Source organism: Chelonia mydas, chromosome 2 (assembly GCF_015237465.2).
Source record: "Chelonia mydas isolate rCheMyd1 chromosome 2, rCheMyd1.pri.v2, whole genome shotgun sequence".
Taxonomy (NCBI): domain Eukaryota; kingdom Metazoa; phylum Chordata; order Testudines; family Cheloniidae; genus Chelonia; species Chelonia mydas.
Genome location: NC_057850.1, coordinates 2,923,113 through 2,940,595, shown reverse-complemented (window position 1 = coordinate 2,940,595; position 17,483 = coordinate 2,923,113). Strand labels below are relative to the sequence as shown.

Here is a 17,483-nt window from a genome sequence, read left to right as displayed (position 1 = left end):
TGTGGAGCCTTTTCCCAGTGAAAGAGCCTCACACGGTAATAACCCTAACCTCTATTGACTACCAGTCACCACAACAGAACACACACGCTGAGCACACAACACTCCCCGCCCCCAAAGGAGACCGGAGCTTTCCCTGGTGGCCAGTCAGGATCAGGTCATCCGGGGACTCCAGTTTCTGCCCGGTGTCACGGGCTGGGTGCCGAGCTCTGGCAGCTCTGCTCTTGGGCTGTGTCCTGGAGTTGGTCCCAAAGCACTTCCTTGTGGACCCCAGTTTATACAGTGAAACTTGAGTCCTGCGTAGCTGGGCCTTCACCCGTCATTTTAAAGAACAAGACAGTAGTTCTCACCAGTCCTAGCCCCTTCAGACCCCACCACCTTGGCTGACTTACACCTTGCAAGACTAGCCACGCAACAGACAGAGCCAATCGAGGAACCAGCCAGCCAGACCCTACAGATAAACCCTGGAGAAGTGGGGACCGTGAAGGCAGAACAATAGAAGGGGGGATTTGACAGTCACAGCTGGTGAGACTTGGGTCCTTGCCAGACAGGAGGCTTCAAGCAACGTTTTCTGTAAACATCTTAAGATCTGTTTTTTCCTCTGGTGGCGCTGGGTCCTGCTAGGGCATGGGGTGATGTACTTTAGAGGGAATGTGAGGCTGTGAATTTCTGCTTCTTCGTTCATGGCTGCTGCTGCTTACACAAGGAAAAGACCTCAGACCTGACAGCCCCCAGACATCTCCCCCCTGCGTGGGTGAGAGTGGGAGGTGAGGCGGGTTCTTGGGCTCTGGGTGCCACCTGCTCCCTGGGCACCGAGGCAGGGGAGAGACGTCCTGCAGGACCCCGCTCACCTGCTGCCGGGCCACGCCTGGGCCACTTGCTTCTGCCCTTAGATCCCTGAAGGGGAAGGGGGGCTGGGTGTCTTCAGGGAGAGTCTCCCCAAAATCCTTTGCACCAGCTGCCCTCCCTTCCTGTGACACACCGTACCTCAGAACGACACTGAACCCCCCCCCCATTCATCATTCCTACATGGCTGTGATAGTCCAGACAAAGCACCCATGTAAGGTATCATAGGAAAAGTCAAGAGCTGCTGAAACCAGTTGTTCTGTTTCAATCGGTGTATCATTAGTGTGTACCCAGGTATGCGATTGTGCTGTATGAGTGTTACTAAAACGAGCTGTAAGGTTCCTAGTTACCGGCAAAGGATCCCTGCCCCGGTCGGGGTTGACCAGTGACCACCCATTAATCAAATGTGTGACACAACTGCCCAAGCACCACACAATGGGAACTGATCGGTCACCGTGACTCGGGGCCCAGCAGGGCTGGCGTCTGCCAGGCACATGGGCCAAAGGTACAAAATAAGGAACAGTTGCAGCACGAGGGGCCTTTCTTCCACCCCCCCACCCCGCACTGGAAACAAATGGGATGCCGAGAAGCTGAAGCTCATCGGAGGGCACTGGTTCAGACGTCAGGAGAGACATCTGAGCGTTAAGGACTGTAACCTGCAGTGGGGTGAGGCCATTGCTTCTTTCAAATCCTCTTTAGTTTATAGAATTTAGACTGGGCACTTATTTTCTTCTCTTTGGAAACCATCTCTGTCCTTTCCTGCCTGCCACTTATAACCACTTAAAATCGATCTTTCTGGAGTTAATAAACGTGTTTTATATTTTAACTAAAACCGTGTATTTTGCTTGAAGTGCTGGGGAAACTTCTGCTTAGTATCCAAAAGTTGGGGCGTGTCTCTCCATGTTGAGGGAGGGGGCGGGCTGGGTTATAGACTTACACTGGTCAGGCTTGGGATCAGGGCAGGATGGTTCAGCTCTGGGGGCAACTGGCTGGAGTCTCTCTGCTGTTAGCTCATAAGTGGCTGGGAGAAGCCGTCATGTAACTCAGCTGGACATGTCCCTGCCTGTGGATGGCTGGGTGAGTTCAGGACCTGGAGGGGTTTGCAGCTTGTCACAGCCTCACCATGTGAGAGGGCGCCCCAGTGAGTAAGCCAGAGAGCTTAGTGGTACCACAGTACCACGTTGCAGCACCCCAGGGAACCCATCGCGCTCCCCCTTTGAATCACCCGAGCCACAACAATGGCCTCTGGGAGCTTCTTTGGGAACCTGCCAGCTGGGTTGGACACAGAAGGGGAGCCAAACCTCTACCCAGGGATTAATGCACCTCACCAGGGAGTTGTTAGGGGTCACCCCCTCCCCCCAACGTGGTCGCCCAGCCTTTCCTAGGACCCACACTAAGAGCAGCCTGCTGCCCTGCTTGGTGCTAGCTGCCCACAGGGGGTGGGCTGCCTAGCAGGGAATGGCTCGAGCACACGTAGGCAGGAGGATTAGAACTGGGGCCCTTTGGTTTCACAGCACAGAATTCTGCTGTCTGAGCTAGAGGAGTCACTCTGGTCATGGGCTGCTGCAGCAGTAGTAGGCTCTTATCCTCTGTGGCCCAGCCGCTAGAGGGGACAAACACCCTGACCAATGGGTTTCATACACCTCACACCTGGTGATCTTTAGTCTAAGCAGGGAGGCCAGGCCCCACGGTCCATTTCAGGACAGGCTGAGGGAGGGTGGTGGGCTGGGGAGCAGGGTCCAGCCCTTACCTGCTCTGGGGCAGCACAGTTGGTCCCAGCCCATCCTGGCTCTGATGTTTCAAACCCCCTGGGGGAAGCGGGAGTTGTTTCCTGGAGCAGCTTTTACCAGGCAGCTCAGCAGCTGACCGAGCGCAGCCCGGTGACACGTTCCGGTACCCAGGTGATGGGGATCTCTGAAGGCACTGGGCTGCTCCTGTCATCCTGCACAGCAGCGGGTGGCAGGACTCCTGGGTTCTATTCCCATCTCAGCCACTGACTTGCTGGATGACCTTGGGCAAGTCTCTTCCCCTCCCAGTGCCTCAGTTTCCCCATGTGTAAAATGGGCATAATCCTGATCTACCAGGGGGTTAATGGAGCAGCTCTTGCTCAGTGCTTAGAATTGTCCCCAGGGGGAGAGGATGCCAGGGTGGTGGGCACAGTGTAATAACCTGAGTGGAACAAACACATCTGTGGCTTTCTAGGCCATGCGAGTTATCCCAGCACTGCACACTGGCCACTCCCTGCATCACAGTGACAGCCAGTACGGAGGTCAAAAACTCCAGCTCCTCAGCCCAGGCCCCACCGACTTGAGCATCACCAGTAGCTGACAGCAGTATAGGGCTGATGACGCTGGCTGGCGCAGTTCACCCAGCAGAGGGCGGTGGTGCTGTGCCAGCAGGAGGAGTGTTCCCGGGGAAGCCCCGTCTGGGCCCGCGAGCGAGCGCTGAGGCTGGACCCACGGAGCCCCCCGGGCTGGAGGCCGCGCGGCTCAGCTGGGGCAGCGGGTGTTGCAGGGGTCTCCGGAGTGGAAGAGGCTGTAGACGCTGACCAGCGGGAACATGGTGAGGGCCCCCAGCATGGAGCCCAGCTGCACCACGGCCCCGCACCACACCAGGGCGCTGTGCCCCTCATCCCGCAGGATCACGCCGATCATCAGCTTCACGTAGGACAGCGAGCCCACGAAGAGAACCCAGCACAGCACCTGGGCAGGGGAGAGCGCGGCACGTCAGGCAGGCCCAGCCCTGGCCTCCCACCGCGGCCCCTATGGGGGGCACCAAGCAGGCTACTCATCCCGGGCCTCGGGGTGGGGGACGGGAGGCAGTGGGACCGCACAGCTGCCTGCCGACGGCAGGGACCCGTGGCGGAGTCGGGATCCCTTGGCCGAAGGGCAGCGGGCCGGAGCGGGGGCTTGCGCTGACTTACGACGAGCACCACCCCGGCGTGGCTGTGCAGCAGGGGCGGGCACGGGCTCAGCACCGCCATGGCCATGAGGTAGCAGCCGAACCCGGAGCCCGCCGCGGACAGGAGGCCGAGCGTCAGCAAACACCTGGGGGGCAAAGCACCGGGGGGTGAAGGGAGAAGCGTCATTTAGCCCCAGTGACCCCAGCCCCCTACCACAGGCCCTGCCCCACCATGATACCCACCTGCCCCAACTCCCAGGCCCTGACCCCCAGTGATGCCAGCCCCTACCCGCAGACCCCCAGGTCCTGCTCCCCTGCCCTCCATGATACCTGCCTGCCCCAGCTCCCCCAGCCTGCCCCAGACCCCCAGGTCCTGCCCCCCTATGATACCTGTCTGCTCCAGCTCCCCCAGCTCCCCCAGGCAGCCTACCCCAACCCCCACGCCCTGACTCGCAGTGACCCCAGACCCTATCCCCAGGCCATGACTCCCCCATGATACCCGCCTGTCCCAGCTCCCCAGTGACGCCAGCCTGCCCCAACCCCCACCCAGAGTGGTGCCAGTCTTCCCTCAGCCCTCTTGGTGACCCTGGACCATCCTGGCACCCTCTGCAGCAGGGGCATTCAACTCAGCTCCTGCAGCTGCCCAGCCCGGTGCCAAGCCGCGGTGCTCCTGGTGCCATTGGAGGGCAGCTCCGTTGGCCGGACGTGGGGCGCCCCCCAGCTGGGGGAGCAGCACGTCTGCCTGGCCGCCGGGACGCCCACCTGTTGGGCAGGAACATGCCGATGAAGCAGGCGAGCGGGTTGGCCATGGCGGCCAGCGTGGCCGAGAGGTGGTAGGCTGAGTTGCCGTAGGGCAGGCAGGAGTAGGACTGCACCGCGGGCAGCACCGCGTTGGTCAGCGCGTTGACCCAGGCCAGCACCACGAAGATGTAGGCCACCTGGGGCCAGGCGTACGTGCCGGTGCCGAAGCAGCTGTTGAGCCAGCAGCTCTCGCCGGGGCCGGCCGTGGGCTGCTCCTCCACCACGGCCTGCAGGCCCGAGCCTGCCTCCACCCGGGCCTGGGCCCGGAACCGCTCCTTGGCCCGCTCCTGCCGGGCGGCCGGGAGATGGTTGAGCAGGACGAAGGCGGCAAGACACAGGCCCATCATGCCGCCGAGGAAGAGGAAGAAGAAGCGAATGGAGAACCTGGCCGGCTGGTACTCCGTCTGCAGCCCCGTGCCCGATGCGTTCCCCGCCAGGCTGCCGTTCACACACCGGGCCACCCCCACCCCCTGGGCCAGGGCCACCAGGCCGGGCACCAGGCCGCTCAGCCCCTCGCCCACAAAGTAGGTGGTCAGGTACTGGGCCCGGAATCGCAACATGAAGGGCAGGAAGGTGACGGAGGAGGTACAGTCCACCAGGGAGAGGAAGAAGAGGAGGATGAGGAGGGCGGTGCTGTGGGCTGCGCCCCCCACCACGCTGGTCTCCTGCCAGAAGAAGGCCAGCAGGAGGCAGGCCAGCGCCCCGAGGCTGATGATGGTGTAGATGGTGCCGGCCTCGCTGAGCTGCCCAGGCTGGAGGTGGTGCATGAGGGTGACGAAGAGTGGCCCCACGTTGGCGAACTGGATCAGCACCGTGAGGTAGGACGGCAGGTACCAGCCCTCCGGCACCTGGGGCACAATGAGGGGCAGCTCCACCCACATGCCGTTGATGGCCACCCACGAGCCCGTGCCCAGGAGGCAGGCGAGGATGTGCACCACCAACGCCATGGCTTCCGCTGGCACGCTGGGCCTGAGAGCCAAACAGAGAGGGAGGCATTAAATCAGAGCGGCGGGCATGTGGCCAGGGCCCCGGGGCAGGGGGCACAGCTGCAGGCCCAGCACAGGGCCAGGACAGGGGCTCCCTGGAAAGCCAGCGCAGCAGCCTGGATGTGACCCCAAAGCCGGATAACCCCCTGCTGCCCCCACAAAGCCAGGGTAACCCCCCACCATCACCTCCTCGCACCTGTGCACCACGCCCTGCCCCTCAAGACAGGATAACCCCCAGCACCGCCAGATAACCCCCTGCCCCCTCCCAAAGCTGGGGCAACCCTCTGCCAGCCCCCAAAGCCGGGGTATCCCCCACCATCAACTCCTCCCATCTGTGCACCATGCCCTGCCCCTCCAAGGCAGGGTAACCCCCAGCATCACCTCCTCCTGTCTGCGTGCCATGCTCGACCTCCCCCCACAACCCCAAGGCAGCAAGGAGCAGCGAGCTGCCCAATGGGACCAGCCTTGGGAAGCCCAGTCCCAGGGATGCAGGCACACCCCAACACATGGACATGCGCAGCATGTGCGGCACACACACACTGAGACACACGTGTGTGCACACCCCCAGAGGCGTGCACACATACACACACACACACACACACACACACACACACACGTGCATGCACACCCCCAGAGGCGCGCGCGCGCGCACACGCACACACACACAGAGAGACACATGTGTGCGCACACCCCCAGAGGCGCACGCACACACACACACACACAGACACACGTGCGTGCACAGCCCCAGAGGCGTGCGCACGCGCACACACACACACACACTGAGACACACGTGCGTGCACACCCCCAGAGGTGCGCGCACACACACATGTGCGTGCACACCCCCAGAGGCACACACACACACATACACACATGCTGGTACAGGCAGCGGCTTGGCCCTTTGCTGAGCAGGAGACCAGGCCCGTGGCTGCCAGCAGCGGGACCCTCGGCACAAGTCTGTCCCCGCCACGAGCCCTTTTCTCCTGCTGTGAAACGTCCCGCAGCAGCCAGGGCTGCAGGGACTGGGCCGCTCCTCTGGCGCTCACGACACCTGCCCAGAGAGGCTGTGACGCCTAGTGGGCACAGCACAGGATTCGGCGGCAGGTCTCCTGGAGTCTAAGCCTGCCTCTGCTGGTGACTCCCTGTGTGACTTTGGGCATGGTCCTGTCTTGTTCTGTGCCTCAGTTTCCTCCTCTACAGAGCCACCAGTCCGTGAGGAACGTGGAGCCTGGCACAGGAGCCAGCCATGGTCAGGTGCTGTCTGTGCGCCCGTCCCGGACGGCGCTGGAGCCGGGGGCGGGAGGGGGAACCCAGGGCTCCGGTATGGGGCAGGGACACGGCTGAAGCTCGGCTCTGACCAGCCTGCATTGCAAGGGCGACCCCTGGTGGTAGCCTAGCTGGAGCCAGAGCCGCTCCCCGTGGTGGGGTTGGGCAGGGAGCTGGGCTTGCGCCCCGCCGGGCTGGGATCAGACCATGCCAGATGCCCCTCTCCTGCGGCTCTCAGGGCCTAGCAGAGTTTCCTGGCCCAGCCGAGCTATGGGCCCCCCCGGGGCGTCCCGGCAGGATCCTCCCAGCGCAGCCTGGGCGCGGAGAGCCCTGCGGAGCTCCCTGCAAGCCGAGGCCGGTGCGGCCGAGCCCAGCGTGGAGGGGCTCGCTCGGCGGGTGCCCCAGGGATGGGCTATTGGCCTCGTGCGTTGCCTCCATTTACCGCAGTACTTTGGCTGGGCTGGGTGCCCCCGGGGCTGCCCAGGCCGCTGGTCCTTTTGGGGACTGGGCACCTGGCTCTGGCCTGTGGCTCCTGGCTGCCCAGTGCATGGCCGTCACTCAGCTGCCCCTGGAAGAGGCTCTGCCTGCCTCGCCCTGCTCGTCTCCATCTCCAGCACTCATCCCCCTCGCCCTCCCTGGGACCCAGCCAGCTGGCACAGCAGGGAGCAGACCCCAGCGGTCTGGCCCCCCAGGCCTGGCCCTTGCCCATGAGCCCCTCTGCCAGCTCAGGGCTCCGTGCCGTGGGCTGGGAGCTGCGGGCGAAGGACCTGGCCTGGCCCAGCACACAGGGGGCAGATGCTGTTCAGGCCGTGCCGGCCAGACCAACTGGGTGAAGCATGGCCCCTGCCCTGGTGCCCTGCTGCTGGGGCTAGGCGCCAGGCCCAGGAGGGAGCGGCAGGGGCCAGGGGTGCGAGGGCCAGGAAGGGGGGAGGGGACGCATCTCTGGAGAAGGATCTGGGAGGCGGGGTGGGGGGGACAGCTGAGAGAGGCAAGAGGGAATGATCCTGGGGGGCGGGGGGGCAAGGGGCAGATGGGGAGGTAGGAGCTGCAGGAGGGCTGAGGGGAGGAGGCAGAGGGGTAAGGGTCATGGGCCCCGCTGCAGCCCCTGCTCTGTCAGGGCACTAATCCCTCAACCACCCCCCCACCCATGCCGCAGCAGGGGGCTGCTCTGGCTGCAGCTTCGGGGAAGGTTTGTACCTGACACGCTCTGGTGCGAGACCTGGAGCGAGGCCACGGTGCGGCTGGGCCTGGCTGGCTATCCGTGGATTGCTCCGACGCCCAGCAAAGCCTTCCCGGGGATGCTGAGGGTTACGGGGCTGCAGATCACCCGAGGCAGGGAGAGAAGTGGCTGATCTGCACAGGAATACTTTGCCTCTTGTGGGGCGTCTGTGCCCCCCACATTGACACCCGAGGCTGTGGGGTGGACCGTGGGTGGGCCGCAGGATGCAGAGACAGCCTGGCCAGACTGCCCCCTGCCCTTTGCACCCGCAGCGTCCCCAGCAGATCAGAAAGACTAGTGCAGCGTCACCGACTGGAGAGTTTCTTGGCAGTCTCCCGGTGTTTTCCTTACAGCGCCAGCTCCTGGAGTCAGGGGGTTCAGGGAGAACCGCAGCCTCCACTGAGCACACAGAGCTCTGGAGAAAAGCTGGAAACGGCTCCCGAGTGCCACCCTAGAGGCCCAGCCTGCGTCTGCACGACGGCCGACTCCGGTCCAGCCGTGCCCAGCGGGGCGTGGTGGGGTGTGGTGCTGCGCCTTCACCAGCGTACCGGGCATCATTCAGGGCTGGGGGGTGGAATTAGCCAGCGGTAGAAGTTCAGCTTGGCCGGTGCAGGACACCAGCGCTGCTGGGACACTGGGCGGCCCCGAACGTTTCTCTCCGGTGCTTGGCTGCCTGGTTCTTGCTCCCGTGCCCAGGTTCTGCCGTGAACTCCACGTGGGGGCTTGGGAAGGAGTTTCCCCCCTGTTAGACTAGCAGGGACTTGAGGGCGGGGTTGCCTTCCCCTGCAGCGTGTGGGTCACTTGCCAGGATTAGCTGGGTGTCTCTCGCTGAATCCATTCCCTGCCACTGGGGAGCCTCGGGCACTGGTGCCCCTGGGTCCCTGCTGTTCTCTGCCTGTGACACGCACCAGTCCAGTCTGCTGTGGGTCTCCTCTCCATAGCTGGGTTTAGGGTGCGGGTGTTGACTGGCTGAGAGGCTGCTTCCCATAACCCCGAATGGGCGGAAATGGGCTTTGCAGGTGGCCAGGTCCTGGCTGAGCAGTTTGCAAAGCCCTGCGGGGAGCTCACGGCATCGCTCGCTGTGCCAGGGCACCTAGCGCCCGGGAAGGGCCTCTCTAGCTACTGTGTACATCACACCCCAGAAAGGACGAACTCTCGGCCTTGGACTGGAAGGGGGCGCTGGGGCCAGCCTGGCGCTGCCCTGGGGACATGGCGCTGTGACCTCTGCGTTTCCCAGCTGCCCTGGCAGCGCCCCGGGGGGATCTCCAGGCGCTCGGACTGTGCTCTGCCTTTGAAACCCGGTGGGGCCAGAGACACTTCCACACCCACGCGCCCCCGGCCCTGTAATAAGTGACCACAGCTCGGTCAGGCTTTAACTCCTGCTCCGGGGCTGCAGGCAGCTCTCCAGGGAGTCGAATGCCTGGGCCAAGGCCCGGCCGTTGGGGTCACCCGGTTGGCTCGACCCTCTCACGGGACTGAGCGGAGCCAGTGGCCAGGACCGGCCAAGATTAACCCTCCTTTTCCGGCTGCTCCCGCGCTCTGGGAAGGGTCACAAAGGATTCCAGGGACGCCTGGCACGGCCCGGGGGCTGCGGGTCTGGTGGGGAGGGGGGGGTGAGGAGCGGCCTAGTGACCCGCTGGACACTGTAGCGATCAATTAACCCTTCATTATGACGCTGCTCATCGTCCCCGAGCCCTGTGGGACGACTCGTGCTGCCGTTTCCTTGGGCTGCCCCAGGGCTCTGTGTCCAGCTTACACCCAGGCTGGCGGCTTTGATCTATGTTTCTGCAGCACCTTGCACAAGGGGGGCCTGGCCCAGGAGTGGGGGGTGTCTTGAGCCCTTCTCCCCGTGGGGGGAGCCAGGGTGCGTGTGGGAAGCCCTCCCCCAGGCAGCACATGACTGCCAGCTTCTGCCTGCCCCCCCCCTGCAGTCCCCCCCAACACTGAGCGAGCCTGGGATGTGACCCAAGGGGGGGCAAGACCTCCCCTCCCCACTGTGCACCCCCCGTTCTCTGGCTGCTCAGTCTGCATCCAGCACACGACAGACACAGCTGGGCCCCCGGTGGGGGGGGCAGGGGGAGGGCTGGGCCCCAGGATCTGACTGACCCGAGGCAGAGTCCAGCACCTGGACCATCTGGGGCAATGCATCGGGCCAGCAGTCCGTTCCTGTCTTGTCAGATACTGTCACTCAGCTCCCCGGCCTGGGGGATGGAGCTAAATCCCTGCTGGGAAAAGCCCCTGGTGGGTAAATGAGCTGCAGCCCCAGAGCTCAGAGGCAGGAAAGGCCCCGTGGGGGCTCATCTGTTCCTCCTCCAGGGGCAGGGCAGGATTCCTGCTGCAGCCTGGTCCCTGGGGTCACGTTAGGCCCCAAGCAATGCGGGTCTCCCCTTCCCCTGGGGGATGAATCCCCACTGGGACGTGTCCAGCTAGTCAGCCCCAGTGTCCGTTCCCCCAGGTGTGTGTGCGGCGCCGGCAGCGTGAGCGTGAGCACGAGGGGATTCTGGCTGGGGGTCCCCGTGGGAGAGGGCTCTGCACCGTCACCCCTGGGCACCTTGTACCCTGTGCGCTCACATGGGTCCCCACCCAGGGCTGGTGTCCCGCTGCGAGCTGGGGCTCTGCCCACGGGACAAATGGCTGCAATGCCGGTCCTCCGGCAGGCACCACCGCACACCCCCTGGGTCACCCGACAGGCCTCACCACACACCCATCCACCTACGCGCACACACACACACACACCATGTCACCTGACAGGCATCACACCCACCCACACACCCACCATGTCACTCGACAGGCATCACACTCACACACACACACACACGCACACACACACCCCATGCCACTCGACAGGCATCATCACACACACACACACACCATGTCACCCGACAGGCATTATCATACACACCCCACCTCATGTCACTCAACAAGCGTCATATCTCTCTCTCTCGCACACACACACACACACGCACACCCCCCCATGTCACTCAACAGGCATCATCACATAGACACACACACACATGCTCACAGACACAGCATGTCACTTGACTGGTGTCATCACACACACACACACACACGCACACGCACACCCACAGCAAGTCACTTGACAGGTGTGATCACACACATACGCACACACACGTCACTCGACAGGCATCATCTCTCTCTCTCTCACACACACATGCACACACCATGTCACTTGACAGGCATCTCACCCACACACCTGCACTCACACCCCCCGTGTCACCTGATAGGCATCATCACACACACACACACACATGCACACACACACATGTCACTTGACAGGTGTCATCACACACACACACACACCCCATGTCACTCAACAGGCATCATCTCTCTTTCTCTCTCTCTCTCTCTCTCACACACACACACACATGTACACGTACACACCACGTCACTTGACAGGCATCATCTCACACACACACACACACACACACCACGTCACCCAACAGGCATGATCACACACACACACACGCATGCACACCACCACCCATGTCACCCGACAGGCATCATCACACACATACACACATGCCCATACACACACCATGTCACCAGAGAGGTGTCATCACACACTCACCATGTCACCCGACAGGCATCTCTCTCTCTCTCACACACACACACACACACACACACACACACACATACGTATGTGCACAGGCAGACGCCGCCTGTTACACATTCCCGAAAAGCTCCTCCATCTCCCCTCTCTCCTCTAGCATCCCCGCCCTGTCCCTTGGCAGCCTGGCCCGGCTGCCCGCAGGTCCCCTCCCCGGCTGCTTTCCTGCCCTCTCCTACCTCGCAGAGCTGGCCTGTCCTCCCGCCGCTGACTGCTCTGAGCTGGAAGTGGAGGGCTCGGGGCCCCGCCCTGCTGCCTTAGCCTTTCCTGGCTGCTCTGCCTACGTAACATGCTGCCCGGGGCAGTGGCAGAGATTGGCCCTCTGTTGGGCCGGGATGCTGCCCTGGAGGTGGGCAGGGGAGCGCGGGCTGCCCTGGCCCGTGTAACCGCCTGGCCCGGCGGGTTTATGGCTCTGGGGCCCAGCCGCAGCAGGGGTGAGGAGGGACGGAGCCCAGCCGGGGGATGGCATGAAGCCGCTTTGCTCGGCGGGAGATGGAGGGGGCCGCAGAGGCACCTGGCCCAGCTGGTGAACCTGCCTCAGGTGAAATCAACTGGGTGCAGTGCGTGTGACGCTCCTATGGGTCTGCCTGTGTCTGGCTGGTGTCTCTCCTCCTGGCCTTGGATCAGAAGCTCTGTGGGGCAGTGGTGGGCTGTTTATTCTGGGGTTGTGCAGCACCGAATGCAGCGGGGGCCTGGGCCGTGGCTGGGGCTCCCAGGCAGAGCCAGAATCCACATCATGCAGTGTGGTAGGACTGGGGCCAGGGCTGCAAGCTGGGCAAGAGTAGAATGAAGCTGCCCGTATCTGACCTTGGCCCCTGGGGCAGACGTCCTGTGATACTGGCTGTAATGCCAGTGCACAACCCCGCCCCCACCCCCGGGAGCCCTGCCTCATTCAGTGCACAGCCCCCACCCCCCAGAGCCCTGCCTCATTCAGTGCACAGGCCCCCGGAGCCCTGCCTCATTCAGTGCACAGCCCCCAACCTTCAGAGCCCTGCCTCATTCAGTGCACAGCCCCCAACCCCCAGAGCCCTGCCTCATTCAGTGCACAGGCCCCACCCCCCAGAGCCCTGCCTCATTCAGTGCACAGCCCCCACCCCCCAGAGCCCTGCCTCATTCAGTGCACAGCCCCCATCCCCGGGAGCCCTGCCTCATTCAGTGCACAGGCCCCACCCCCCAGAGCCCTGCCTCATTCAGTGCACAGCCCCCATCCCCCAGAGCCCTGCCTCATTCAGTGCACAGCCCCCACCCCCCAGAGCCCTGCCTCATTCAGTGCACAGGCCCCACCCCCCAGAGCCCTGCCTCATTCAGTGCACAGCCCCCATCCCCCAGAGCCCTGCCTCATTCAGTGCACAGCCCCCACCCCCCAGAGCCCTGCCTCATTCAGTGCACAGGCCCCACCCCCCAGAGCCCTGCCTCATTCAGTGCACAGCCCCCACCCCCCCGAGCCCTGCCTCATTCAGTGCACAGCCCCCATCCCCCAGAGCCCTGCCTCATTCAGTGCACAGCCCCCACCCCCCAGAGCCCTGCCTCATTCAGTGCACAGCCCCCATCCCCCAGAGCCCTGCCTCATTCAGTGCACAGCCCCCACCCCCCCTGAGCCCTGCCTCATTCAGTGCACAGGCCCCCTCTCCCCCCAGAGCCCTGCCTCATTCAGTGCACAGCCCCAAACCTTCAGAGCCCTGCCTCATTCAGTGCACAGCCCCCACCCCCCAGAGCCTTGCCTCATTCAGTGCACAGCCCTCTCCCCCCAGAGCCCTGCCTCATTCAGTGCACAGCCCCCAACCTTCAGAGACCTGCCTAATTCAGTGCACAGGCCCCCCGGAGCCCTGCCTCATTCAGTGCACAGGCCCCCTCTCCCCCCAGAGCCCTGCCTCATTCAATGCACAGGCTCCCCGGAGCCCTGCCTCATTCAGTGCTGGGGATCGCGGACACCCGGCACTGCAGTGCCTGAAGGAAGCGCTGTGCATGCAGCCAGCATGGGGAGGGCTAACAGCATCGCTCTGGGTGCTCTCTGTGGCCAGCAGGCTCGAGAAGCACCTGTCCAGTCATTACGACCTAGCTTGGCTGTTTGCTGCTGCGAGGGGCCCCACAGGGATTAGCCCCATCCTCAGAGCTGGAGACAGGCCCTGGTGGGGCACTCACATGGCCAGTCAGCATTGCAGCAGGGCTGAGAAGCCGGAAACCCCCGACCCCCCCGGCTGGACCCTGCTGCCGCCCCAGCCCATCGCACACTTGAGCCGGTGCCGGCAGCTGAGCCAGGACTGTTCCAGGGACGGGAAGTGGCTTTACTTGCTGGGATCCTGGGGGGCAAAGGTTCCTCTCCCGGGGGACACAGCTTGCTCATGCGTCAGCAGTGAGCCCCTGTGGCAGGGGCTGGTAAGGCAGGAAGAGGTGCCCAGCCTGGCGTTGCAGAGCGGCCATGGGGCGGGTGGTGCCGCGCTCTGCCCCGGCACAGCAGCTGCTCAAGCAGACCAGGCTGGGCAGGATTCGGCGGATAATCGGTGTCCGTTTTTGAGCGTATTTGTATTGATTTGGATTTCACAGCTGCAGGATATTCCGGGAGCGTCAGACAACGATGATGGAACGACGGGGCAGATGCAGAACGTTAAATCCAGACCACCTGTAACACACACACCAGCACCATCGCGTGTCAAACTCTCCCTCGGGCCCAGCCTCCAGCCACAGGATCCCACGTTCTCGAGCCGCGGCTGGACCGTGCCCGGATCACCCAGGGAAATACTTTTCCCTGGCTTCATGCCTGTGCAGCGTAATGGAAATTCACCGGTAAAAACCGGAGCCTTCCCCGCCCGGGAGAGCAGGTGGCTGCAGCCCCCTCATGCCCCGGAGCGCAGGCCCGTGGGTGCCGTGAGAGCCAGGCTGGCCCCGTGCCCAGGGAAGGCCCTGCAGGGAAACGGAAGCTCTCTCCCCAGCCTGGCACAGGTGGAAGCTGATCTGGGATGAATCAGCAAAACAGCAGCTCAGCCCTGCGCATCCTGCTGTGCCCTCCCAGCCCCACCCCGCACCCCCGCCAGGGCACCCTGAGTCCCTTTCACAGTCCGCCCCCCTCGGCATTAACGCTTCCCAGGCGGGCACATGGGGGAGGGCGATACTGTTCTCCACTGAGTGCCCTCCTGCAGGGTGAGTGCGGGCATGGCCCAGCCTAGGGAGAGCTCCATGCAGAGGCCAGGAATAGACACCCCAGGCAACAGAAACGGCACAGCCCCAGGGCCCCTCCCCAGTCTGCCCACACAGCTCTGCCGAGATGCCTAGTTCTGTTTTCTTGGCCTTCACAACATCCCCCGGCAAGGAGTTCCACAGGTTGACTGGGCGTTGCATGAAGCAATACATCCTTTGGTTTGTTTTAATCCTGCTGCCTGTTAATTTCTTTGGGTGATCCCTAGTTCTTGTTATCAGAAGGGGTAAATAACACTTCCTTATTCACTTTCTCCACAGCAGTTCCGATTTTATAGAACTCTGTCATATCCCCCCTTACTCGTCTCTTTTCCAAGCTGAACAGTCCTGGTCTTATTAATCTCTCCTCATCTGGCTGCCGTTCCAGACCCCTCATCATTTTTGTTGACCTTTTCCAGTTCTAACATTGCTTTTTTGAGCTGGGGCGACCAGCCTTGCCTGCCGTATCCAAAGCCTGGGCACACCATGGCTTTGTATAGTGGTGTTATGGTAGGAGTGTCCAGGAGTGCCAGCCACAGCCCTAGCCCCCAACCAGGGCAGGGGCAACCCAACCCTGGCATGGACGGGGCACACCTTGCATTCAAGAACCTGAAGTTGCAGGACAGGAAAGCTTCACATTGGAGCTCCCTGCACGGAGCAGCATCCTCAGGCACCAGGCTGGCCACTCCCGAGGGCACGAGTTGGGGCCTTGACCACGCTCGCTGTGACACGAGCGTCCAGGTCTCAGAGGGTACCAGGCAGCCAGCCCAGCTTGGGGCAGCCTTTTTTCAAAGGGGGGGGGGGTTGGCATTGTCCCACGCAGCATGGGCACCATCAGTGACCGTTTCCATCGCCAAGGATCCTGTTTTGCACCCCTGCAGTGGGTGAGAGGCGCTGCTTTCCCCAGACAGCCTGAGCACCTGGCTTGATTGCACAAGCCCAGCACCCTTGGGCTGGCGCTGCCTTGGCTGGGCTGGGAGGGCTGCCGGTGACTCAGGTGTGGGGCTCTCCCCTCTGAGTCAGAGCAGAACCGACTGCACTGTGCCCACGGGCTGGGCCTGCGAGCCGCTGTAATTCCCAGGGCCCGGAGCACTAACCCCCTGCTGCCACAGCCAAATCCCAGCAGAGGGTTTTCTGTTTGGCTTATTTAACACCCCGTCGTTTCCAAGGATGTGGGGTTCTTCCTTGGGCCCTGTTCTACACCAGTGCTGTGCCCCTGCCATGCTCCACCCCAGAGCTGGCTGGGTGTCAGCCCTGGAGTCCATGTGGCTGGAAGGAGCTGATTCCTCCGCGTCTCCCTCCAGGCTGGAGGAGCCCACTGGCCCCGTCAGGCGTGTTCAGAAGTCGGGCCTGAGCACTGCCAGCTGCTGGGCGGAGCGGTGGAAGGATGGAGCCGGCCCAGGGGAAGTGAGCTGAGCTCTAGGCACGTGTCAATGCACAGCAGTTATGAAATTGGCCCAACCCTGATCCCAGCTCCCACGGAGAGGGGCAGGGGTGGGAGTGTTACCTAAGCACCAGGGCTCTCTCCAAGGCCCAGGCCCGCGGCACACCACTCACACCCAGGCAGGTGCTTCTCCAGGCCCTGCGCCAGGGCATCCGGATGCCACCAACCGATCTAAACTGCGCCCAGCTGAGAAGAGAAAGGGGAGTGATCTGTCGGCTGGGGGTGAGAGAAGAGGTGGCTTTGAAGAGCCCACAGAGGAAGAGCCAAGGCCCAAAGCTAGACCCTGCCCGTGGCTCTGAGTGCAGCGAGGCTGCGGGATCTCTTCTCTCTTGTGGCAGTGAGTTCCCCAGGCCAGACCCAGCTGCGGGGAAAGTTCCATCTCCCGCACACACCAGCCTGGGCCTCTGGGCTGGCAGGTTCACTGGCCCAGTGGAATGCAGCCCTGCCGGGAAGCCATGGTCTCAGGTGTCTCTCCAACCGGCCCCCGTTCAGCAGGGAACCAGTGTAGTGTGGGGCAGCAGGGGCCAGGGGAAACATTAACAAGGCAGCTCCCTCACCAGCTGGAATGAGCTGCAGGATCCAAGCCCAGCAGCCCCAGATGTGTGGGGCACCCTGGCCAGCCCTGGGCCTGCAAGATGGGGCACAATCTTCTCCCCAGCCATGGAGGGGAGGAGCGGACAGATTCCCCCGCTGTTGGCCTCCGAGAACATGAAGGCTCCGGTAGTACCCAGAACCCCTGGCAAGGGACTTTGACCTCACACTCAAAGGGACTTTGGCCCCAGCCCTGCCCTACGCTGTGCAGAGCACAGCACAGCCCCCAGGGCAGGGCTAGTCATGCGCCCGCACTGCCTGAGCTGCCCAACAATCAGCCCTTCCAGGCACCCTTCCCCATGCAGCAGGCAGGGACCAACGCGGAGCTGCCTCCTGCCTCCCCCCCACCCCACCCCCGGTCCTGCAGCCTCCCTCCCCTCTTGAGCCAGCCCAGCTCCCCACCTCCCCCAGGAGCTCCCCTCTACGGCCATCGCACCGCGGCAATGCTCTCCAGGACGCGTCGCCCCCAAGGCTCTCAGGTCACGCAGCCCCCGTCACTTGTCCTCCTGGTGCCCCTGCTGCCTGGCTCCAGGCCCGGCACAGCCCCGTGCTTCACGTGCTCCCGAGATCACACCGGCTTGTGGAGAGCAGCTGCGGTTTGGCCAGAGGCTGTAGCAATCTGAAGGCCGTGGCGCG

General features: G+C 63.2%; 1 protein-coding gene across 1 annotated transcript; it reads right to left on the bottom strand.

Moving 5' to 3' along the window:
- Positions 1-490: 490 nt before the first annotated feature.
- LOC102934584 (riboflavin transporter 2) lies at positions 491-11,858 on the bottom strand. Its single transcript, XM_037891818.2, has 4 exons — positions 11,821-11,858; positions 4,507-5,514; positions 3,767-3,890; positions 491-3,545 (listed from the first exon to the last, which is right to left on the bottom strand). Exons 2-4 carry the CDS (start codon positions 5,490-5,492, stop codon positions 3,333-3,335), a joined length of 1,323 nt encoding a protein of 440 aa, XP_037747746.1. The 5' UTR covers positions 5,493-5,514; positions 11,821-11,858; the 3' UTR covers positions 491-3,332.
- Between the last annotated feature and the right edge of the window lie 5,625 nt (positions 11,859-17,483).